The sequence below is a fragment of the Homalodisca vitripennis genome, chromosome 4 (genome assembly GCF_021130785.1).
Source record: "Homalodisca vitripennis isolate AUS2020 chromosome 4, UT_GWSS_2.1, whole genome shotgun sequence".
Lineage (NCBI taxonomy): Eukaryota > Metazoa > Arthropoda > Insecta > Hemiptera > Cicadellidae > Homalodisca > Homalodisca vitripennis.
In genome coordinates, this window is record NC_060210.1 from 17,364,819 (window position 1) to 17,392,411 (window position 27,593).

Here is a 27,593-nt window from a genome sequence, read left to right on the forward strand (position 1 = left end):
TTTTCTCTTAATATTGCTCTGTTATAATTTTGCTATAAATTTTGTGTTTATTATGTTAATACATATTATTTAATTACATAAGATGAAAGGTATCTAAATCCATTTTAAATTAATAAAACAATTAGTCTAAATTAATACTATTTCTAACAGTGGAATATTACTGTATTTAACCTTTGCAAAGTTTATTTAACTTTTTTAATAAAGTATAGTAAATAACTTGACATACTTTATGATTATTATATAAACAGATATAGCATGGTTAAGAAGACTTTACTGGTGGCCATCTTGATTTTAGGGCCATGAGAACAATGTTCAACTTCAAGAACTTAACAACCTTATTTCAAGGTCTTTTAATCTCACAATATTAAAGATGTCTCATTTTTAATCTTAAATTTTTGTACTCTATCATTTAATATTAAAAAGTTATGCATTAAAAACGCTACAAAGCGTTTGAATGGATATTCATTATGTATTTAAATGTAGACATTTTCCAAAATTTTACAAAGAAAAGAGATACATATATTTCAAATTTAACATCATTCTTAGACGGTAAAATCCAGTCATTTCTGGCTCTTAATGTGGTATCTTAATAAAGTTGTGGAAATTCCTGAATAGTCTTAACAGAATTTAGGTCTTTTAAGTATTTTTGTACATTGCTTACCGTTCTTTCCGCTTTAATTAATCTATCAGCAAATTTATTAAAACTGACACTAAACTAAGAAGTTTGCATGAAATGAATACTATAGAGTGGAAACTAACTATAAATTCCAAAATCCGAGACACACATCCCGGCACCAATGATCACCACAAATTAGTTCATTCACAACAGCCAGATGCTACAGATATTTATAGTAGTTTTGAGACTAGTTTATGTTAAAAACTGTAAAAATACCTATAAATTCATATATTTGTTAAACAATCTTTTAATATTTCAAAAATGTAATATTTGTTATTTTTATCAACAGCTAAACAGTTTTATTAAACTCTTGAATAAGTGAAATAATAAAAAAGGCAGAAAGTGCAAAAACATAGTAATAGAAAAAGTAATTTTAGTTGAATTAACGTTCATAAAAAGAACTGTAGAATAGAAAAGAAAATTGGTAGAATGTGACAAAAGCAGCAACAAAAAGCTGACAAGGATGGGTGATGCTAGAGTCAACAAACACACAACAGAGACAACAAAATAAACATAATTTGTAATCCTAGACTAAATAAGTGGTTTCATCAGAATATTGTCATTTATGTAATGTAATACATTTGAAAAAACACTATATATTACTCACAAATGCAGTACAATTTTTTTCGTTTTTCCCTTATTCATACTGCACGTGACTGTCATCTAAGTTTTCTGTTTCATACTGTTTTGAAACATTGTTAAACCAATACTGCCAGTAATGCATATGTGCTTATACAAAGTGATTTGGAGGGTCCTCCGTGTATTGTGATTGCTTGAAGCTTAATTATCAATAACCAATTCAATTGAACAGCAATCAATATGATTTCCTTATTACAGGCTGCCAGTCTTTTGATAATTTGTAATGTACCTGTTATTATCCTTGGAGAAGTCTCAAAAATAACCAGAAAAGAAAATATTAACAAAGAACGTCATAAATAAGCGATATGAAGCCATACTGAGTGCAGTTTCACCACACTGGTTGGTGACTAGTTCGACCAATCACAATACAGCTTAATTGGCCCCTTCAACTCACTTGTATAAGCTGATACATATTACTGGTAGTTTCAGTTTAACTGAGATTCTGTTGGCTGAAGAAATAAAGGATGTTTCAAAGTCGGTTTATTTAACAAACAATAAACAACAGTTACCCACTAAGTTAAACAATTAAAACCTTACAACAGATAATTAGTTTTTATATAACATCTGAAAATGTATAGAAATATTATATTATGTTATCAACAACTTAAAAAAAATAAAGTAGCTAACTTCTCAATGATATTGAAAAATAGCATAATGTAATAAATTTCAGCCAATCACACAGCCGTAATGAGCACACTTGGTTTTTATCAATGATTTATAAATGATTATGTTATTTTTTATTGTAAAACCTCAAGTTATATATAACAGCAGATCCAGTATTGTCTTTCTGAATTTGTAATATACAATTTCTACTTGCACGCAAATAATTACTTAACATATTCATTAAATAAAACACATGTTCATAAGACACAAATGACACTTTTGATACACCTATGGTTAAAATGCTGCAGATATGTGAAATTCTAAATGTTTTATAATGAGAAATTACAATATTTTAGATTTGTTTATTCAATGGTTATAGTTTGAAAAAAATCTATGTTGTTACAACTATGACAATATTCTGACTGTGGGGGTGGATCATATGGATAATAACACAATACTTACTGTCTGATTTGCCGCTACTAAAGTCCGTACTGTGTGTTTTCTCCCCAAGGCCACTAAATGAGAAATCACCCTGTTTCAGGGCAAACAAAGGCACAAATCAATTGATATGTCTATAGGAATCATTCGACATTCCAAATGACACTTGGCACATAGTGCAATAAATAATACTAATTTATTAATGCGAAGATTAAAAAAAAAAAAAAAAAAAAAAAAAAAAAAAAAAAAAAAAAAAAAAAAAAAAAAAGTACAGTTTGGTAACAAAGAAGTTCTTTTAACACAACAGTCGCAACTTAAAATGTTTTTGGGGCTGGATTATTACTGAATAGATTTTAATTTTACGCTCTTAAAAATATTTAACTAAATTATTGTCTTTAAATAAAATATTTTCTTTAATTATAAAACTGAAGTATTTAAAATGTTTTTAATACATTACATTTTAATGGCAGTAACCAATACTGTAAACAGACAACTGCTTTTTATTCAGTTAAGGGCGCTTTGAACAAAAAGTAGTGTATTTTATGTTTATAAATAATGTCATAATTTCAGTTAAAAATTGTTTCAACACACTTTATTACACTAAAGGATTCTATAAATTTCCAAAACTAAATAAAATAAAATAAATCAAAACATTAAGTCTTTGAGAAATAAATAACTTTGACTACTTTCAAAACTTAGAAGCAATTCAATGAAGAGTATCATAAGAATGTGTAATTGTGTATAACATTTATAATTATTCTAAAATATTATAGAAATAAAAATAAATGATTCAGAAGCAAAAAATGCTGAAAGCTTATTTTATATCAATAATACTCTTTGATTTACTTTTTATAAATTGTCTGATGGATTTACATTGATTTAGAACAAATAATGGAATCACTTTTACGTATACATACATAGATAAGTAATACACACTGTATATAGAGAACACATTAAAAGAGGGTTTTAGCCATTACCTTAATGTGCACAAAAGAATGATTTGGAAAAATATCACCAATTCCACACATTAATTCTCAGTTCATGCATGCACACAGATATTTTTAGCTGGTGGAGTTTCTCCTTCCAATATGTTCTAGAATGGGGTTTTGGGGAATTAAATCACCCAAATTTTGTTACATGGTTGATATTCATTGAGATGGAATTGCGTGTATCATTCAACTTTGGGTTTATGACCCAGAAAAAACCATGAAAGTTTATTGAGACTAATGTGCAATAGTGAAATTCACCATTAATGTGTCCTGAATCATGATTTATAATTAACGCATTACTGGTGGAATAGACAATTAAAATCAAAATATTTAGTAAATTGGGTGATGTCCAAATTGTAAATTTCTACTATCCAGGAAATTTATAAAAAAGAGGAAACAACTTCATAAAGTAAGAACCAATGATACAGTGAATTTTGATGACGGCGTGTTACAGTTTGATTCTTAAAAAACCAATTCTTCAAGAGATGCTATTTAATTAAGTCTAGTTTCTGCACTCAATAAAACTGATTATTTTGACATTTAAATTACAAATAAAAACTTTGAATGATACAAAATTAAAAATTTAGTTTGAAATTGGTTACAATTTAGAAAATTGGAGGATTACTGATTTTATTTGCAAACTTAAAATTAATAAATTTGTTTAAATTATATAATGTGATAACTTTTATTGAAACCATATTACAAGTGAAATTATTAAACTTGAAACTGTAAAGGTGAGCTAAAAAGTTGAAGAAGAGAATCAGCATTGAACGCGTTTGAACTGTAGCAGTATTAATTAATCAGTATTAAGGTTGTGGCCTTATGTCAGTGACTCCAAATTCTAAACTTATACCACTACTTCACAGAAATGTAATTAAGCAGGCACTGAAGCTATATGATATTCTGGTGACGAGTTTCGTCACAAATAAATTGACAACAATGGTCACTAATTAATGAAACGTCAAATGAAGTTGCAATCAATGTATTAATCAAGCAGAAAAACACACAAAAATAGAATTTATTTAAAAAAATTCTAAAACCAGGTACTAAATACTGAAAATTAAATTAAATTTGATTTCAGATAGAAAATCTTACCCATATTTATTTCAAATACTCATTAAAATAACGCAATCATAACCAAGCCATTTTTTAAAAAACAACATCTTTATCTTACATTTATGTTAAACTAAACACTCCACCTTAGTTTCTAAGTAAATTATAACATTACTATAAGTGACTCGGATTGGTAACTGATCTCTTATATTAACCTATAGTTATTGCTGTGTGATGAATATGGTTGTTCATGCTTTTAACTAAGCTTGATTAAGAATCAATAATCAATGAAAAACATTTAGAAACTTTCCAAATATAAGATGACTGAGCTTTGTAAAGTAATTACAATGCTTAACAAATCTGACCTTCGTTTAAATTTAAAATCAACCAATTATATATTTGCAGCTCATCATACAGCTCTCTTTGCTCGCTACTGGGCTGAGGTTTACACGATTATTACACCATTCTCTTTAAATCAATCCAACATAATGTGGTCACAACTATAAAACAGTAATTTGCACTATTTGATCATGGTTTGTAAATGATGCAATCTCCCACAACGTAATGAGTGAACACAAAAATGTAGCCTGGAAAAGATTTTGGGAGGGGGGTTTCAAACAACTGATATATTCCCGTAATGGACAGAGAGTAAGGCCCCACTTTGTTCCTTAAAAAGTTCTTGACCCGTTTCTTTGTTGAGAACAATCTTTCAGCAGTACATGTCAGTAATCCTGAATTATTTATTTAAATAATAATAATAGTTTGCTAAAAAATTAATTTAAAATATGGGGGGTCCGGACACCTTGGACCCCCTTGCTGGATACGTCCTTGAGTGAAAATAAGATGAGTTTTGAAAATAAATTAGTTTGACTCATAATCTAATTTTGCTAATGCTAGAATTTTATTGAAACAGTGATTAGATTTAAGGCTGTATTGGAGTTGCAACTCCTTTGATTTGATTTTCCTTTGGGTACTCAGAAACTCCTAGCCCAGAATTGGCCTATCTCTAGTTTTGATACACAACAAAGGAGAAGTTTGAGATTGAGGAAGAACTTACAGGGGTGGCACTGCCTGCTGTAGAGCTGAACGTGTGTGATCTAGGTGCGAGGCCGTAGCCAGGCTTGGGCACATGTCTTAGTGCACTCACAACTGTAACCAAACACATGCTCGTAACCCCTTACCCCTTACCACGGTTACTGTCACTTACCATCTGGGCCTCACATGTCCATCATACGTCCATTGAGTTGTTTCTTCATCTGTTGAGATTTCATCAAACTTCAAATACAACATTTTAGGGAGATTTTTGTCACTTTTCAATTAAATACAAGGTAGAAATTAAGAGCTCCCAGAACTGTTATTCAAGCAGAGGTTTGCTGAAGGAAAACTGTCCCTTGCTATAAAAAACAGCACTGTTGGTGGAAGTGTCAATCCATCAAGCATTGTTTTCGATACTTCCTTTAAAGTTCCAGTTTATTTACAAAAGGGCCAAGTTAGTTGTTAAATTTTTGGTTCCGTTTTTTTCCATTCAATCAATGATGTTTGGCGTAACAAGTATTGACATAATATCTGCCTGAAGTTCAAAATTAAAATGATCCAATCCTATATTTTTAATTCTTAGTCAGAAAACCAAGGTTCATAATGGTTACTCTGGGCGTTGCCATCTTTACAACTCCTTCTTCAGAATACGTCATCTACATCAGCCATGTAATTCATGTCATGGTAAACGTTTACTCTTACTCCACTATTTCTATGGGGATAACATTCTCAGAACATTGGCAAAAAAGCACAGTGTATGTTCAAATAATCATGAATATTTTGACCACTTAAGTTCAGGAGTACTAGCATAAATACTTATTTGACTGTTGTGTGCATTTCACAGTCAATGTGCACAATTCCCTCAAATAGAATCTACAGAGTAGAGAGAAGCACCCAATTTGATGTTGTGACAACTGAAAAAAATATTTATGCTATATAAACAATGCATTTTTTGTAAAAAAATATGTTACATAACCTTCTTCAGCATCTTAAGAGCCAGCTCAACTAGCGACCATCTTCAATTTACCAAGAACAACGCTAAACCTTGTACATGTTTACGTAGAATTATAGAAAATGTCTCATTTTAAAGATATAACTAATGCATATCCAAATGCTTGTTTTAGTTTTTATTATATATTTTTATTGGTGATTCAGAAAAGGAACTCAAACTTTTCTGTACTTCATCAATTAAATATTTAAAAAAATTTTAAACTTTTCATGAAAAACCAAAATGCATTTGGATGTGTAGTAATAAGATCTTTCAAAATTAGACATCTCCCAAAATGCGACAACCAAAAATAAGAGCGTTAAAGTGCATAATGTGTAACATTGTTCTTACGGATAATTATTAAGGTCGTTTCTCTATTTCTGGCTCTTAAGGTTAACAGAAGACCATTATGAAAGGAAACAACAATCAAGCCACAATGCTCCAAAAATGACATTTTAAAATTCAACAAATAAATAGAGGCCTATATAGAACATAGGCTACAATTTGTTATGGCATTGACAGAAAGAAGGCCTTAAGCCTAAGTGCTTTCTCCAGTAATGCTGCTAACCGTAGAATGAGAATTTCCCCTTCGGCGAATCCTTGCTGAATTAATAATTATTTATAACAGTAACTCTGGAAACTTTTAACTATACCTTCTACCTTGAATTTTTATAATGCGGTTTTTATGTTTCAGGTAATATTTCAATGTGAAACAGAGATTGCTCAGTTGACACAGATGAAGAAACAGCTCAAAGGCAACGAGGAGAATCCTGCAGAAGGCAAAGTGTGTGGTAGGTACTCACTGAGTCGAAGCGGGTGGAAGCCGGGAGAGTCGAGGCCTTGAGGCCATACCCGGGCCGGGGCGCCACATTCTGAGAGGACACCACTGACAACACACGTGCAAGCGTTACATCACACTATTGTACTCTACCAAGCGACCAAACACACATTTACTGTATATCAACTTATTTATTTATTGTTGCATTGTGGATCAATTTGTGTAAGAGACCCGATAACTTGAACTATATTAGATGCAATATTTTATTTAAAATCTAGTTTCTATTTACACGGGGACACTGTCTAACTAATTGTTTCCAACACTCAAACTATAATCAAATCACTACCACTTGTCAGCAAAATAATCCAACCAGTTTGAGAACTTTAAATTTCGCATATACGAAAAACAATACTCATAAACTGATATAAAACTAGACAACAGGCTATCAAACAAATTCTTCAATTAACACTTGAAATAACATAGAACATGCCAATACGATGGTATCTGAACTAACAGGTCTGGTATTAATTTGTTGTGATCTGTGCAAAAACGAAAATAACAAATTATTACTTTCTATTTGATGAAGTCAACCACTACATTTTATCAACAACAAGTTCACAATCTGCAATGAGTTGATAAAAATGTATTTTTTGTTAAATGAAAAATATTCTTTTACTTTAAAACAAATGCATTATTTACTTTAAACTAAATTGGTAATTTTAAATTTATTAGACACAAACTTCAAACATTTGCTCCTATTTTATATTATAATACAACCTTGTTTTAAACTATTAGAAAAGAATCTATTTTGCATTTTCTAACTAACATGATTAAATAAAGATTTGCCACGGAATGAATGTACAGCCGGCCACTACATGTTCTAAAGCACTGAAGTACAAAATGATTTATCGCATACACAAACATAATGCAAAACTATAAGACAACGTAAGAGTACTAAACAAACAATTAATTTTCCTGTTTACATACAGCAATAAAAACGTCAATGACAAATAGATTGAAAAATTATTTTGAAATTATAACTGAAGCAGAGAGTTAATAATAAATAAATATAACACCAAGAAGACTGTTATTTACACAAGGTGAACTGACACAGGAAATGTGATGTTACATAACATACAAAGTCTAGCTATCTCAGCGGCTTGCACACTTACCTCTACACTCGGGGGAAACTATATACAGTATTGTACGAGTATGTGTAAACCGCTAGTCATACAACAAATAACACCAGCATGTAACAACATAATATATTCTGTACATCGATCACATTTTCTCAACATCACTTAAACAAATATAAATAATATTTTTACAAACCAAACTAACAAAAATGATGATGTACAAGGCATGTTCAGAAAATAAGTACCGTTTTTTAAAAACAAGTAAAACAATTTTTTTTTAACACAATTTTATTTCTACATGAAAGCCCAAACCTGAAACTATTTTTCGACATGGTTTCCAGCGATGTTCAAACACTTGTCGTAGTGGAAGATCAATTTGTCTATACCCTCTTCGTAGAAGGTTCTCACCAAAGAATGTAGCCACAACTCCACGGCAGTTTTTATTTCATCGTCGTTTCAAAGCGTTAGCCACCTAGCTCACGCTTCATGTGCAGGGACAAGTGGTAGTCAGACGGTACCAAGTGAATAAATGAATATTGTTGAACCAATGTTTGAGTGTCATCAGCAGTATGGAGCCGAGCATTGTCATGGAGCAACACAATTCCATTACTGAGCATTCCTGAATTGCTCGCCTTAGTTTTCTTAAGATTTCGCAATACTTTGCCACATTAATGGTTTTACCTCTTGGGAGAAAACCAAGCAGCAAAACACCTTTCCTATCCCGAAAGACAGTGCACATAATTTTTTGAGCAGACATTGTCGTCTTGAATTTTGTTTCTTCGGGGATTACGTGGATCGCCACTCCATTGACTGCTGTTTGGATTCCGGGCTGACATGACGGACCCAAGTTTCATCACCTGTCACAATTTTGTTTAAATAATCCTCACCACCATCACTGCACTGTGTGAGAAAAGTCTAAGCACTTCCGAGTCTCTTGGTTTTGTGCACATCAGTGAGCATTTTTGGAACCCATCAGAAACACAGCTTGCGATGACCTAAAAGCAGTTCGTAACAATTTCGTACAAGAGTGCGTAAAATTTGTTGGAAATCGTCAGATAGCGTTGTCATACTGAAATGTCTCTTCTCTTGGATTTTTTCATCAACTGCCCTTACCAGATAATAGGTGACGAGAGAAGGCCGACCGCTCCGATTGTCATCATGCTCATTTGTTCGACCACCATTGAACATTCTAACCCACTTTCTCACCATTCCTTCACTCATCATGTCTTTCCCATAAACAACATGAAGTTGACAATATATTTTAGCAGGCTTCATATTCCTTGCTTTCAAAAATCTTATTACAGAACGAATCTCATAATCGAAGGGATCACTAATTGTCTGAAACATTTTAAACGTTCAGAGAAAACTGAAAACACAACGTAGAACAACTAAAATGGCGTGAATCGATAGCCAGTGAGCAAGGACGACTAGTGCGCATGAGCGGAACACCGATTGCAGCGCTACGGCGGTAGTACAATGAAACAGTACTTACTTTCTGAACACGCATCGTAAGTTTCTTTATGATAATTTATCCAATTATAAAATGGTATTTATCTAGAAAAGTAATATTTGATAATACACCAATTCTCACATTTATGTAACTATGGAGAGGCAATGCGTAATAAACCATTAGAAAGAAATAATATCCCAATAAAAAAGACTTGTTTGCATCAATGGTTAAAAAATAAGTAAAAAATAGATAACATTATATAGTATTAAGAATAAAGTAAAAATTTATTTAACTACTTCTTCCATTTAAGAAATGTATGGAAAAGGGATAGGCCACTTCCAATCTTCACTAGCCCTTGATTAAGAGTAACATTAACCTAATGCACTTGAAGGCAGTATTTATAATTTGTCTTGGAGCTTGTATGGCCAGCTCTACTGGCTGCTGCCATTTTGTCGGAAGCATGGATTAATTTTTGCCGTAATGTTATCTCAGGTTGTATGTCCAGCCAAGATATAACACATCCAGTGCTACTGGCCACTAAAGCATAGCAGTTATTTTCTAATATTCTCTTTGTTTTATATTAAAAGTTGAGTGCTAAAACCTATCAAGCAGCGTTATTTTTAGATAATTTTTAAGCAAAGCAGTAAATTTTAAATTAGCCCATAATTCTTTTCTAAACATTGACTGTTCAAATAAGACGCATGACAACTTGTTTTCATTAATAAACATTTACAGAGCATTACTGAAATGATGCCGAAGTCATCAGGTTGGTTTTTGGTTACGTTTATTCACTACCCAATGACGACCTACGTTACCAGATGACGGATGTTTCCGATATGTTTAACCATCGATAAAATTAAGAAGGCAATATAGATGAATTTATTGTTAAAATGTTTCATTGTGAAGCAGCTAAAAGTTACATCAAACAGCTAGACAAGAGCACAGCCCATGATGAAATGCATGGTGAGAATGTTTAGATAGATTTTTTTCAATTCCTATTATATTTATCTTGGTAGTACCATGGGGTTATATTTATATTATTAATGTTGTATCACAAGAAATCTGGAAGTATGTGCAGGCAAAACTGTTGTCACATTTGTTAAACATATCGTAGCAGATATTTTTCATTAATACCACAAAACATTATGAAACATTCATATAATTTCAAAATGGACAAATTAAGTGTTTCTCTGATACTTCTGGAAACAGGATTGTACAACAGATTGTGAGTAAAAAACTTTAAATGGCTTTTCTAACCATACCTTCTTATATATATTCTTCCAATTCAAATGAGGGCCTATTGGAAAGTAAATTGCTTTAAAAAATAAAAATTACATGTAACTTACACTGCTTTTCATCATATACCATTCAAAGAACAAACCGGAATATTATTTTAATATGTAAAGTATTTACACTCCAGAAATTTCATGGTAGAAATTTACAATTTTCCTTAATCTCCTAAGCCTAACCTTCCCCTGCATACATATCCTCTCTATGTGCAAAAAAGAAGACGCCTGTGAATCATGATAACCAACATAACTATTCCTGATAACCAACATAACTATTCCTAGCGGTTTTTAATTCATTACACGTCATCAATTATAATGAACTATCTAATAACCTGGACTAGGAAATCATTGGAAATGACCAATCCCTAATTAAATACACTTTTAGATTTTTTCTTGGTGACCAAATTACTTTTAAAGCTTCTAATTAAGTTAAAAAAATACTCAGTATGATGTTTTTGACATTATACTGCAGTTTTCACCTGATTTATTGTATTTCCCATTTAAACTGTATGCTTACCGTTGTAGCTTGGAATGGCACCTACGGAACGCCCCATGGACGAACGGTAGCTGGAGCTGCGGTCAAACAGTTCATCTTCTTCCCACGGTCTTGGGGCATCCAAGTTGCGAGACGGTGCTGCCAACACAATTGTCAGCATTACACTTGATCTATGCTTGATAAACTAAGCTGACAAGAAAAATCAAATTGAATTATAAATAGTGCTTCCAGCTCAATTTGAAGAAGTAGGTAGACTTCCGACAACTGAAATATTATTCATTTTGTTCTAGGGGGAGCTACAAATACTCAACGTCTTGAAAACCATTTGAGATACAAAGAAATTGTTAATTACAAAATGTTTAATAAATGTTACTTGCATACCACAACACTTTTTATATTCATAAATAACAAGCTTGAACATTGTTTTAAAGACTGAATCGCTGCCGTATTGAAACAAAATGGAATAACAAGCTAGCCAAAGAACTTAGACACGATTATATCCATATATATAATATTTTGAACAAGAGGTGGTTTTACGCTCTGAGAGTCTTGTTCAGTGAAGTTATGCAGACATTTTTGGTACGTGGCACCATGAAAACATATCTAATAGGCTGATTTTGTATTTAAAAAATCTGCCTAATAGCTAGCAATTTATGAGGTGAATATTTTTGTAACAATATGTGTGCGACATGACTTAACCTAATATACTAGCTCTTCTAGCATCAGGAAGTGGCCAAGTGGCAGGATATGAAATATTTATTTGAAACGTTTTCAATTCAAACAAAACAAACATTAAACTTATCGTTCAATTCTAGATATACAGGTAACAACCGTATGACTTATTTAAGTCGTTGGGTAAAAGATAGGTTTGGATCAGACAGGATTTGGTTGGAAACTTGATAATTTATCTTCATAAGGCCACTAATTATTACTTTATTTGCTGCACTGTTATAGGTTGAAACAACTTATTAAAGTTAAAGAAATATGAGTACTTTTTTAGCCTTATTATTTAACTTCAAAATGACTTGTTAGTAAAAGCCTTGATAAGCTTGCACAAGTCACACCCACTCCTTTAGTTACTTATCCAAAACTAAAATTGGAATATCAGTATTATTTTGTTATTACTGTTAGTTTTATCTATGTGAAAATCAATATTATTTTTATATAACTGTTAGTTTTATTTGATCAAATTGAATAATCAGTATTATTTTGATATTACTGTTAGTTTTATTTGATCAAATTGAATAATCAGTATTATTTACTGTTAGTTTTATTTCATCAAATTTGAAAATCAGTATTATTTTGATATTACTGTTAGTATTATTTCATCAGAGAGAGATGATTATGTACAGCACAAGTTGTTTTATCTTTCTTGCTTAGGGTTCTTCTCCAACATTTATGAAATTTTATCAATAAATATATAAGTGTGGGAGTCAGACATGTAAACTCACAAGCATTGACTGGTGACTGATAGCGTAGCCTATACGCTGGCTCCTTCGCTGCGTTCGGGGTCCGTGAGGCGTTCCGTGGATCAATGTGTTCACGCTTGTATTGACGCATCTTTTCTCTTTCTCTTACATTCTGCAGAAACACTTTCCCTATTCCAGATGCAATCTTGCTTAATTCTTCTTCTTCTTTCTGTAACAAAGAATAAAAAATGAAGAATGAATATTGTTAAATAAAATTTGTCCGTAGCCTATAATGTGTTCAGTGTAGTTAAAAATTGCAACGTTTTAAAATTACCAATTATTAATGGTAATATAAATATTATCTAATATAAGGCTCTATCACTATTTTTAAAATATTCCGTACCATCCAACACACTCACTCATTTCATATCCTGTATAAAGACTGAGAAAAGGAGCTTAAATAGGACACCTATTTAAGCTCCTTTTCTCAATCTTTTACAAGGCATTAATTAAATTCTTAGAAAACACCTGACCAAAAAATCTTAATGTTGACAGTTTTGTTTGAACACACATTAACCCAAAATCTTATTTTTAAATAATATACTTTATTAAATAAAAAGAAAAAGTAATTTATTGGGGTAACTTTGAGAATGCAACAGTATATGTCAAGAAGTTGTAGTAATTAAACATCTCAAAATTGATTTTAAGAATTTCCCACTTAAATCTTCAAAACATTTCTTAAAGTATTTTTCTTATAGTTAGCTTTTGAATATAAACATTCAAAGCACATTCTCATTTGTAAGGTATTTTGGTTGAATTGGCCTATCAAATTTTCAAGTAAATATAGCCTACAACACAGAAGAAAACCTTAGCCTACAATACAAAATAGCCTAAAATATTCGTTACCTTCAGCTTCCTCTCTTTCATTTCCTGTTCAGTGGCTCCATCTATCGTATCCTCATCGTCCGACTCCGGCACTCCTTTGTACGAGTCAGACCATCGCCTCCTCCTCTCTGCAATAAGCCAAATAACATCAGACTGCCATCTTCTACATCCCTTAAAAATATAATTTCTACAGTTTCTAGTATAATCTTATTGTATAAGAACAAAAAGCCAACCTTCACATTTTTCCCTTTAAGGTCAAGAGGCAATAACAACTTTAATAACTAATTATATTGTAAAATAGATTTATGAATGTGTTAAATTGGTATTTTTTTGTCAGTGAAGATTGGGCGATTTTATAACCTGAAATATGCCAAGAGAGATCAGAGGCACCATAAAAATAGCCCCATAAAGTTTAACACATTTTTTTATGCATCTGACCGCTACATGATTTGATCATACCACTCACTTCCACTTCAAAATATTCTGACCATTTGTTTAGTCTCCATTTTTCTACTAAATTATCGTATTTGATTTATGATCTGCATTGCACAGAGATTTTATTGCACATCACATTGAACTGAACATTTTTCAAAATCAAAATATTTGATACAGTTACTATTTACTGGCATAGAAATAGTACATTTAACCCTTTCCGAGCCAATGACGTTACTACACGTCATGCCTAAACTAGCGCTAAAAGCCACTGACGCAAAATCAATTTTTTTAAATATTATTTAAAAGCATTTCTGGGTAACAAACTTAGTAAAAACTGTTAAACAAGGTTTATTTAAACAAGGGACAACCGTTTGTGTCTATTTTGAAGATCATGGCTCTTGTTCGAGCAACAAAATGGCGGGCGGCTGGATGTTCATAGTCTCCCGCAGAGACTCAGTATTTATATTTTCTCTAAATAAAAATAACTATATGCTTGTTTTTTGTAAAATATTACAATAATTGTGTTCAACTATTGTTAATTTTATATATGAACACATAGAATGTCAAAATTAAATTTTTTCAGTGAAATTATGATATTACAATTTTTTGGCTTTAAATAAAGAGTCAGACCATCGATTATTAATACCAATTATTAATGGTAATTAATGGTAATTTACCATCGACGTGTGAATAAAGAGTGAAAAAAATATATTTTGTTGTTTTTTTACCTCTTATGTTATAAGAATTATAAAAAAAATGGTTTTGGTATGTGGGAATTTTTTTTATTTTTAAGGTGTATGGCTCTTAGGAGTAGTTTTGGTTATTTATTAGTGGCTCGCTAAGGGTTAAGGATATATATATATAGAAATATATATAATATTACTGATGTGTTGAAACCAAACATCGAATCCACCTAATTTTTAAAAAATATTCAGACTCCAAAATTGACAGCTGAGATTCAAAACTCGATTCTTGAATCTCTTGAGATTTGCTGCAACACTTAACAATGGACAGAAGTCAAGTTCATGTTCCACCACTTCCACTCTAGCAAGTTGAAACCTTCCTCATGACAAACTAGTTAACAATTAATTATTTCAACCAAAAAATTGTCTTTCATATTTGTCTGCAGTTGTAGTCGATTGGTACTGACGAATTCAATAATTGAAATGGAAATACCAAAGCCACGGTGAGTTCTTTGTTCTTTGAGTGTTATCAGTGTATGCTATTAGTAGCACTAGACAGAAAAAATTGGAGGTAGAGCACCAAAATAAGGAAAGATTCTTATTCCATAAACATTATTTTATTTTAAATTCATATATTCTAGTGTAGATTTAAGCATAGCTATTCACAGACAACAGTTGACCAGAAGTGTGGAAATTACTGTATTCAAGATTCAAGATTCAAGATTCAAAAATTCTTTATTCGTACATAGTACAGCGTGTACATGAATAGTGTCAATAAGTTTTTTACAATATACTAATTAATCTATATGTCATTTAAAATTAAAATTATACAATGTAATAAGAAATAAACAATCCAGAAGCTTATATACATGAAATACTAAAATTACATACCAGGCATTCCCAATCTACCTTCCCTCCCAAAACTCATCAAGGGAGTACAGAGCCAGATTTATCAAATATATTTTTAACTCTTTTTTCATTTTAATAAAATTTTGTTCATTTATTATTTTTGTTGGTAGTTTTGTTAAAAATTTATGGCCCATAAAATCAGTTCTTTTTTTGAAAAATTCTAGTTTGTGCTGAGGGACATTTCTTTTAAATCTAGTATTATAATGATGTAAAAGTTTTGTAGGTTTTGCATTTCTCTCATTTTGTTTTATATATATCACTGTCTCATATATGTATAGACTGTAAACAGTTAAAATTTTGTGTTCTGAAAACAAACACAAAATTGTGTTTTACTTTATATTCTATTGTAAAACTTGACAAAATTACTGTACTTAATGTTCATGTAATAAAGATATTTGACTTTGACTTTGACTTTGACAAATTTTTGACAGATTCTGTTTTTTTTTAGTCTAAACATTGCTCTAAGAGCTCTCTTTTGTTGGCGTAAAATTTTGTCTAAATTTTTCTTTGTCGTTGCACCATATATACTAATTCCATAGGCTAAGTGTGAATGTACTAGTGAGAAATATATAGTCCGCAATGTCTGTATACTACAAATCTGCGACATCTGTCGGAGTGCATAGATACCAGAAGACATTTTATAAATTACGTGCTCAGTGTGTTTGTTCCATGACAGATTCTCGTCAATTATGAGTCCTAAAAATTTTGTGTGCTCAACTTGGGATATATCATTATTATTTAAATTAATATCAAATTTGGGTGTTATTCTTGATTGTTGAGTGGAAAACGAAATGAAATTTGATTTAGTTGAATTTAAGAGTAATTGTTTGTTATCTAAATATTGTTTAACTAAATTTAGACTAATGTGAGAAGATATTTCTATATCTTCTTCTGAATTACCTGATATGGTGATGTTGGTATCATCTGCAAACAAACAAATGCCACAGTCCTGCGGAACCACCTTAGGTAGTCCATTAATGTAACAGAGGAAAAGTAATGGGCCCAAAATGGATCCTTGAGGGACTCCGTATTTAATGGTTTCTATTTCAGACTTATATTTTCTTATAATGTGACACCTGCTCGGTTTTAATTTAGATGATGTGTGTTCTATTTCCACGTATTGTTTCCTCTCTGTTAAATATGATTCAAACCATAATAATTCTCTATTTTGAATACCTAGATTGTTAAGAGAGATTAGAAGTTCTTGGTGTGAGACGCTATCAAATGCCCGTGTGAGATCCAAGAAAATTCCAATTACCTTATGCTAAAACACTGTATTTCTCCCTAATTAATTAGTACTGAAGTTCAACCCTTTCAGTACCCAATATCCAGATAACCAGAATTTCCAAGAACAGGATAAAAGCACTGCTGTTCGGCTAATAAAATATTCTAAAATATGCAAAATTAAAAGGAAAATAAAAATTATCTATTTACTTCAAAATTGAATGCATCCCAAATACCTTGCACCATTTTTTATGACAAATAAATATTGATAAGGCCAATCTTCACTTATAAAAATAAAATTGAAGATTTTTTTGTTATTGAGGGTTATTTTTTATTTTCTTACTGTCCAACCAGTGAAGTTATTCATTTTTTTAAATGTAATTAATATTACAATAACAATTTCACTAACAAAGTGCAAACTAAAGTATATTTATAACTCATTATGACAAATCTATTGTATTTCAATAGAGCCTAATCCAAAATACCTTTGTCCACCTGTACAGTAAAAATATAATCTAAATTGAACATAAATAATTAAAGTAGTTTATTTAGATATCCAAAAAAGTGAACAGTTTAAGATTTGAAGTATGGCGAAGGCCTATAAATTTTAGTTTTCAACAGTGTTGCCTTTTGAAACACATGTGCTCCAGCAACTAGGTTGCTACAAAGACTTGCACACTAAAAAATATCTAAATCAGATAAAAATAATGAACTGTTAGATACTGACATGTATTTTTTGCAACCATTTCTTGTATCCAGGGTGTTTATGAATTCTGCAGCAAATGTGGTAATGATGCTGTAGAAATGTAAGAAATGAAAATTTTGCAATGCGTTATAACAGATAAAAACTTACCTCTTACTACATCACTGATTTTTATGATTTTGGTGTCAAAATATTTGCAGTTAAATTTACATTTTATTATTCTTCCCACATTTTCATAATCTTATTAGTTATGTTACTAAGCTTTAAAAACTTGAACTGCCTACCTCTTGAAACGTTATATGATAGTATAATATTAATTTCTCTTAATTTGAAACTGCAAGAACAATAATTGTGCAAAATTTGCATTTTTTATCCTTACTAGTTTTATAAATAAAAAACACACAAGTCAGACATATGGTAAACTAAACATTTATAACCCAAGTGATTTACATTTTTGTTTTTATTGGCCCAAAGAAAAAAATCAGAACATATTTATAGAAAGCAGTATATACTTAAAAACAGTATAGAATTAGAGTTTCTGTCTCTTTAATTTGAAAGTAAAACCAATCTAGCACTAAATAAATTGTTGGTTAAGAGTAAAAACACTCTTAAGCATTAATTTTTCACTGCAAACTGAAAACAAAGCACATTACATGAAGCAGCATGTTAATACGTACCGGGGTCAGTATAGGGGTAGGGGGGAGCAGGGAAGTCATCTCTCTCAATCTTGGGTTTCTCACCGGGGTTGGGTGGGTGACCGCCCGGGTAATGGGCGAGCTCGATGGGCTCCTCGTTGTTCATGTGTGGCGAGCGTGGGCGGGGCGTCTCCGAGCGGATAGAGTCCACCAGCACCTTCATCCCAGAGCGGGAGCTGCAGCTGCGCAGCGTAGAAGACTTGCTGCTACCTCGCATGGAGTGGGCGGCTGAAACACATAGTGAAAAACTTTATACATTTGATGATTCAGACTTTGTAGGACAATTTAAAAATATCGTTATAGACTCCAGCAATTCTAAAATAACCGTAATGTTTTCACTATAGACAGGACCATTTCCAACGATTTTTTATTACGATTTCAACTTCCAAATTGCATACTTAGTTGTAAAAAAGGGAAAGGTAAGGGATGTATTATTTCACCAGACAAATTTAAAGCTAATGAGCCCTATCTGACACAACCTAGAAACCAAAAGGCTTACAGGTGACTTCTGAACCACCACCATTGTCAGACATTGAACCGCTTATAGCCATAGTGTTAAAATTTGTAAATTAACCCTTTAAGTGCCAACGTCCGTATATACGGACGTTCAGCAATTGGTGCATAGAGTGCCATCGTCCGTATATACGGACGCCGGCCGTTTGTGCATAAAGTGCAACGTCCGTATATACGGCGGTGTTCTCGTTTTAGGTTTTTTTCTTTGTGCCTTGTGTACAACAATCAGGTTTATACTTTTCCTTGTGGTAAAGCGGAAACATATCTTGTTTTACAATGAGGACATTATCGATTTTATTGCGATATTATCGAATGTTTATATCGGTAATTAATCTGAACGTCTGTGATCTGTGAAGAAGAAGCAGACAGCTGGACAGCACTGTGGTATAATACCTCAGTTGGATTTTCATGTGGTTATGTTCTGTTGTCAGTGTGCGTTTATTTTACATTAGACGTGTTTTCATTAGTTAATTTGGTTGTTAAATTGTTTTATTTTTTCATTTGAAAATGAACAGAGAAACCACCGAAAATCGCCAGTAAGTGAAGGGAAAAGTTTAGGCAACTTTTGATGAGGGTTATATAAGTGTATGATTTGGTGGTCTGATGTTGAAAATTGAGTGTGACGATAACAGCAGTGATATTTTTGCTGATAAACACTGATGTTGACCCCGGACTATGTGCCCTGAAGATTCATTTGATCAACCCGGCCCTTTCCCACACCGTATTAGGTAATCTAGACTAAACTTAGCGCGTTACCCGACCCCCTGTGTCGTCTCTAGCGAGGATGGAGGTGATCTAGGGCCTAGTCTACTCACACCACAATCTAGGCCTTAGGGGACCGACCTTGGAAAAGACTAGGAATGTTACAACTGATCAATCCAGTTCTGAAAGTGACTCAGAGGATGGTTTGGGTGGGTAGATGTCGATGAATAAATGACCAAGGATTCCAAAAGCCATTTGCCTTCGGAGAGGGTTCCTGGGATCAAACATGCACCCCAAGAGATAACTCTTCTCCCGATGACATACTGGCCATTATTGTTCACTGTAGGATTGGTTAGGATATATTTTTGTAAAATACACACTCCAATATGCAAAAACATTTTTTAGCCTTCCATCAACAGTCCCTAAAACCCCACAGTCGTGCCAAAATGGAAACCCGTTTAGCTTTTTGGAAATGTCAGGCTTTCATTGCTGTTTTGATAAATATGGGCCTAAAGAAAAACCAACAATTTTATAGTCTACTGGGTGGAACAAGCTCTTCGCAATACATAACCATATTGTTTCAAGGATGTTCAAAAACGAACAGATTTCAGGCATTTTACTGTTTTTCCATTATGGTTGGACACAACTTATCTCGCTTACACCTGGCCAACCAAATTACAATCCTTGTGCTAGATGCGAACCCTTAGTTGGACCATGTTAAAACCGTTTAATTCAAACATTATTATTACCCTGATAAAATATTTTTATTGATGAAAGCATCATTGCTTCTAAGGCGCACACACAACGTAGACATTATCATGCGAAAAAAACCACAAGATGGGTGTGGGTATTAAATTGGATGCTTTGTTACCAATGGACACAACTATTGCTACAATTTTTTTGTGTTACAGAGGATGAAAGGAAGTGACAAAGACAATATTATGGAGAGTAAAGGTTAGGTTATTATGCTTTGTGGTGAAATTGTTGGAAAATGGGAAATTTATGAAACAAGGGCTATCACATATTTATAGACAATTTTTTCACCTCACTCAACTTGCAAAGTATTATCTACAAAATGTACAAGCCCTAACAGGAACTGTATCGTTTCCAACCGAAATGGAATACCAGAAGATTGACTGCTAAATTGGAAGTAGGAAAAATTAAATATAAGAGGAAAGATCATATTGTGATGTTGGGTTTAGAAGAAATGCAGTCGCAAAAAAAAAAACAAGTGATTCTATTGTCTACAGATGGAAAAAGCAGGACAAACTCAAAAAACCAAAGAGGCGCGGACAACATTAGTTGATTAGCAATAAACAAACATATTCTGGAACTACAATGCAGTTCATGGGAGGTGTAGTGGCAATGACCAAAAGTTATGTTCCTATGATGGATGACCGGGTAAGTCAATAAAGTACTGGAAAAAGTTACCTTCAGTATTTTCAACCGTATTATTTTAAATGCATATAATTATATACAAGTTGGAATACGATAAACATTGTACCAGAATTTTATTTACTGTAAAAATTAGTTGAAGGAGTTATCGAAAGATTGGCTTCTACAGAGGAAGGGAGAAATTTCACACCTCCTGAAACTCCAAGAAACGGCCCAGGTGGTGGTGGGTGGTAGCCAAGCACATGACCCCAGAGTCTTTTTTTGAAAAAATACCTCACAAAAAAAAGAAAAAAACTGTTGTATTTGCAGTTTAAAGCCAGTACGGCGAAGTTGGTGGCAAAGGAAAAAAAGTACTTTTATTTGTAAAAAACAAAAAATTTCGTTAAAATAATAAAATATACAAAATATATATTTAATTTTATATTAAAAAAAATAATTAAAAATAATAAAAAATAATAATCATATAATTATAAAAAAATTAAAATAATAAAATTTTAATTTTAAAAAATAGATAAAAATAAAATAAAATAAAATAAAATTAATTAAAAAATAAAAATAAATACTTATAAAAATTAAAGTAAAATAAAAAATTGTTTTTAAAATTTTAAAAAATAATATATATTTTATAAAAAAAAAAAAATTAATAAATTAAAAGTTAATAAATATTTATAAACAAAATATTAAAAATAAAATAAAAATTAAAAAAAAAAAAATAAAATATTAAATTATATTAAAATTAAAAAAAGAAAAAAAAAAGAAAATTTTAAATAAATAAATATAAATAGAAAAAATATAATTATTTTAATTTATTAAATTAAAATTTTTTTTAAATAAAAGTTAATTTTAATTAAATTTATAAAAATAAAAAATTAATTATTAATATTAAATTTAAATATAAATAAATATTAATTTAAATTAATAAAGAATAAATAATATATTAATAAAATTATAAAAATTAAAAAAAAAAATTTAATTTTATTATTATTAAATAAATTAATATTATTTAATATTATATATTTATAATAAAAATTATTTAAAATTTAAAAATAAAATTATTTAATAATTAAATTAAAAAAATTAAATAATTATTAAAAAAAAAAAATAAAATAAAAAAATTTTTAAAAAAATATTATAAAAAATTTTAAAAAAATAAAAAAATAAAATTAAAAAAAAAAATTTTAAAAAATAATAAAAATATAAAATTAAATTATAAATTTAATAAAAAAAAAAATTATTTTATAATATAATTTTTTAATTATTAATAAAAAAAAATTTAAATAAAAAAAAAATTTTTTATAAATTAAAAAAAAATAAATATTAATTAAAAATATTTTAATAAATTTATAAATATAAAAAAATATTAATTAATAATAAAAAATAAAAAAAAAAAAAAAAATTAAAATTATTTAAATTTCAAATATTAAATTAAATTTATATAATAATATTATAAAAAAAATTAAAACAGATAATAATAATTTTAATTTATAATTAAATTAAAATAAATTAAAAAATAAAAAAAAAATAAAATATAATATAAAATAATTTTAAAAAACTTATAAAATAATTTTATTTTAAAAATAAAAATATTAAATAAAATAAATATATATAAAAATTAAAATATAATGATATAAAAATATAAATTATTTTAAAAAAAATAATAATTAAAAAATTTTTAAAAATAAATTAATTATTGTATAAATAATTTAAAAAAATAAATTTATTAATTATTAATTAAAGTAAAAAAATAAAATATAAATAATAATATAAAAAAAATAATTTTTTTAAATTATATAATAAACATTTACTTTAAATATAATTATATAAAAAATTTTAAAATAATAAATAAAAAAAAAAAAAAAAAATTAAATTTTATTTTATAAAAAATTATAAATATATAAAATATATAAATATTTAAAATTATATAATTAAATAATTAATATAAATTTTATATATATTATAATAAAAAAGGGCGGTGCACCCTTTTGTGCTACCCGGTTGCAATTTGCTAAAGCTTGCAGTTTTGAAACTTGTGTTTTTACTGTAACATAGACCTGAAAAATATTTATATTAGATATTATTCTTCTCTAAAGTATCATAAATTTCACAACCAGCTGAAAAAATATTTTTTGGTTGCTACAGGAAAAAAAAATTGTTACATTGTGGCTCAGTGATTGTGAAAACCAAACAAAACTTATGAAACGGAGACTTCTTTAAAAAAATAATTATAATTTCTATGTTTACGAAATCAAATTGAGTGTGTGTTTTTTTTAATTGTTCACAAATAGATAGAATTTATATTAAAGTGATTTACACTGTTCTGAGATTTTTTTTAGGTGTGAGGAGTTTTTTAGACAAAGTTGGAAAATTCGAAAGAAGAAATAAAAATTTCTAAATGGTGAGTTTTTATCAAAAGTTTTTATTTTAGTTTTTATCTTAGCCTAAAATATTATATTTTATGAAAACAGTATATTATCGTCAACAAATATAAACCAAATTTGGAGTTGATTTGGTCTAAGAAATAACTAAATATCATTATTTGACTAAAACGCTACAAAAATTTGATAAATTAGGCCCGGGAACTTCTACAGACACACATATGTAAAAAAGACCCCTGTCGCACTTCTTATGCCATGCTAAAAATAAAGACCCCTGGCACTGAAAGGGTTAAAGACTGAACTTAACTTTCAATTATAGATTTAACCGTTGTAAACAATATTCTAATGTGTGGTTAGTAAGACACATTTTGCATTTTAAAGTGAATTAACCTTATTTGAATTTTAAACCTTATAGAGCAAAGAATTAACAATAAAATTGAGTTATACACAAAAAGGTTTCGAATAATTTAAAAAAACTCAAAGCTAAAATTAAAATTATAAATAACCATTGTAGAATTGATCCTAATTTAATGTATATACTACATTCACATTAAGTACTTAAATATTTAAGTTAAATTTTCATCATATTTTCACTAAAAAACTTCACTGAGTGGACTATGAACTGTCAGGAAACAAAAGATATGTTTTTTTTTTTTTTTCATTTACGTCCAACATTATAAACTAGTAAAAAAGAAATGACAAATTCGAATAATTATAAAGCAGGAAATAATTAATGTATTACATTTATAAACACACTACAAATATTATAACATCTTCAAAATAGAGTGTAACTGTAGCTACTGTAGACACGATCATTTGCAAACTTAAGAGTGGTTGGGGAAATGTCATTAGCTCTTTAGTAGACAATAAACCAGAGGCTGGTCCCTTTCTCCACTCTAAAATGGTTATGAAAGTCACAACAGGTTTGAAATGTTGTCCTCTGTTGAATAAATACTCTAATTTATGGTTCTGTAAATATATACAAGATAATAATAAAAAATTTTTAAGCCATTGGCCTATAGGACACCTGTATTAGCAATTAAATGATCAAATTTACAGCATTCTATTGAAATAATTCTTAGTTACTTAAAAGTATTGTAACCAATTATAATTTTCACCTTCTTGTTAAAAAAATTAAAATATCTATAAAATTAAAATCAAATTTTTTTGATACATACAAAATAATTTAAGCAAAGTAAAAAATGTGCTGATAAGTGTATAAAACGGGGGCAAGAACTATATTACATTTTTTTTTTAAATTCATGACTACTGTAATTACAATTAATTTTGTACATTATTGACACAAACATCAACAATCAACAATGTGATCTCTCCCTCTCTAAAATTATTTTATTTGTTCACTAAACCACATGTTATGTGTTTTTACACTAAAACAATAACTCTGATGTGGAAACAAGAATCATTGAATGATGAAGTAACTGTCATTATAATCAGCTGCAATATAATGCAACTATCAATAAACAGTTTAGCATGAACTATGTATAAAACAATAACTCTGATGTGGATACAAGAATCATTGAATGATGAAGTAACTGTCATTATAATCAGCTGCAATATAATGCAACTATCAATAAACAGTTTAGCATGAACTATGTATAAAACAATAACCAAATAAATAGCTAATATTTACACTGTTTCATTGAATTTCAAAATACAACAAAACTCTCAACTGTTAATTCCACTATGATTTAATGACTAAATTTTGAACTACATTGCATAAAACATTAGATCAAAAAATTGTTGTTTCAAAATTGAAATAATGACGCATGGCCACATAACTACAAACTGTACAGTCTCTTTATGTGTAGGCCAGTGGGGTAATGATTAACATTAGTTTAGTTTCTTTGTTTTAAGTTTGTTATTGACAATGGAAAATTTCGAAGAATAACAGGATTTCGGACATTTGCTATTGTTACATGTTAAAAAATGTATAAAACGTTTTGAGGATTGAAATCTATCCTCTTCATCAGGTGAAAGGAGAATTAGTACATAAAAATTAGAACGTGCATCAATGGACTGCCATTAAAAAACAAAGAAAGAAAGTACATTTTGTAACATATAACGATGGCAAATTTTCCAAACCCTGTTAGTTTAGTTTATTGAAAGTCAGAGAGTGGTAGCCTTGATTGTGAATCCTTTCTGAGAAGATATATCATCCCTACCGGATGTATGTGAACAGCCAGTGTGTGCGGTTTTTCATGGTTCACGCACACACCACCAGAGTCGTAACCATCGCTTCACCCACCAGTCCCTCTCTCCCTAGCCCCTCGCCTACTCGCAAATGTTCGGGGCTCGTCGGTGGCAGTCGGAACTGCTCGGCTCTGTCTACCTACTTTTCGCTACACACCGTTGCCCGTTTCAAGCCTCTGAAACAATATTCTAAACTGCACACTACACTAGTTCTACAAAACTCCACCAGTCATTAATAGCATGTGTTTTTAGCATTAGACACTAGGTGGCATATTTGTCTACGGTTTTCAAACGGAATAAACTTAATAAGCAGTGAAATGTTTATCTCGCTCAGAACGATTCATAATCAAAGGTAGTAGTGGATTCTAAATTTACGGTAGAGTAATAAATGACTTACAGGAGGGTCTGTGAAAATGAGGTGAGGTGGGGGGCTTGTCGTATGGGTCGATAGGCCGCTTCAGGTAGCCCTGCGTAGGCTCCTCGGTCAGGTAGCTGTACGTGTAGATGCGGCTGATGTCCTCCGGGTACTGCAGACTCTTGTACTCTCGCAGGATCAGACCTGGGCTGCCAGCACGCTGGTACCCGTACTGCAGACATGTCACAACACACATTACTTCACTCAACAGTTCATACACACAAATACAGTTGTTTTACTTATGATTACTGGCAGTTAAATAGTATAGCTAAATAGTAAATAGTTACTTTGCTTTAGCACTTATTAATAAGGTACATGATCTCAGCGGTGTGAATTTGAAGCGAGAAGATGTTTTACAACAAATATTTGTGTGCAATTGGCATTCTGAGCAAATTTTGAAATGATTATTGCAGTGAAATCTTAAACGTATAATTTATTTAACACTACTACAGATTATTTTAACAAAAGCTCTTATGACACTAAATGTTATGTATACCTGTAACACAACAGTATGATTAAAGTCTGTAAAGCAATCTTTTTTAAATGTAATGAAAAGTAATAAACCTACAAACAACAACTATTGAACTTACAAATGTTTACAATGCTGAACTTATGAATATTCAACATTTAAAAGGAAACTTTTCTACAATGGTAAAATCGTTAGGCAAAATTTCAGAATTAAGTTTATACATGAAGCTTAATAATTCAGCTTCAAGACTTCAGCATTGTGTAAGTTTACTGCATAAACCTTTTGACACAAACCACACTGTATTGAATATTATGATACCTTCAATTTTCAGTTGGAGTGTTTTTCTTTTTTTCCAAATGAGCTAGTTACACTGCTGTCATATCGTCCATGGATAGAGAAATCACTGGTAGTTTTGAAATAATAAGCCTTTAACTGCACATGTACGAACACGTTTATGAGGCAAAAATAAAGATTGGAATGATTAACTTAGGCATGAAGCACGCAGCATGTTATGCTGAGCTTGTGGCAAAATGGCTCATAAATGCTCTTGATATAGTTTGCATAGATTAGATTTTATTATAATTAAAAGTACAAGGTTCATTTACAGTGAAAAAAATTATTTTTTATGAACTGTGACAAAATCGTAAAATAATTAACAGCTGCAGATAAAGTTCACCTTAGACACAAACCTTCAAAAATAGTATAAAAGCTAAGCACATTTTATACTTTGGAACAGATTTAAGCTTACCAACTTGTATGTTACACATAGCCAAATCTCATTATCTACCCAGCATAACTACGATATTTTTTTTAAATCCTCATCTTGAGTAAAAATATTGTACTTGCACAGCAACTTCATTTGTAAATTGCATTAGTGGGCACACAAACAAAGAAAGCACTCATCAATTAATCTTATTAGAACATTAATGAAGCTTGAGAAAATTACTTTCCAAATTAGTGTTTTTCTTGTATTATAAATAGTTTAATGGGAGATTAATAG

The 27,593-nt window shown here is 30.3% G+C and overlaps 1 protein-coding gene across 10 annotated transcripts in view; it reads right to left on the bottom strand.

Moving 5' to 3' along the window:
* The window catches only part of LOC124358997 (actin-binding LIM protein 3), a 140,292-nt gene that overhangs the window by 11,578 nt on the left and 101,121 nt on the right, over positions 1–27,593 (bottom strand). For 7 of the 10 annotated variants that reach the window (XM_046811306.1, XM_046811300.1, XM_046811305.1 and 4 more), the window contains 7 exons: positions 26,107–26,296; positions 18,496–18,741; positions 13,886–13,992; positions 13,022–13,208; positions 11,592–11,708; positions 5,456–5,547; positions 2,381–2,450 (listed from right to left, as the gene is read on the bottom strand). In XM_046811306.1, the coding sequence (XP_046667262.1) occupies positions 2,381–2,450; positions 5,456–5,547; positions 11,592–11,708; positions 13,022–13,208; positions 13,886–13,992; positions 18,496–18,741; positions 26,107–26,296 (1,009 nt within the window). Of the gene's footprint in view, positions 1–2,380; positions 2,451–5,455; positions 5,548–7,224; positions 7,308–11,591; positions 11,709–13,021; positions 13,209–13,885; positions 13,993–18,495; positions 18,742–26,106; positions 26,297–27,593 lie in introns of all 10 variants that reach the window. The other 3 variants (XM_046811301.1, XM_046811308.1, XM_046811304.1) reach the window with 2 other exon arrangements.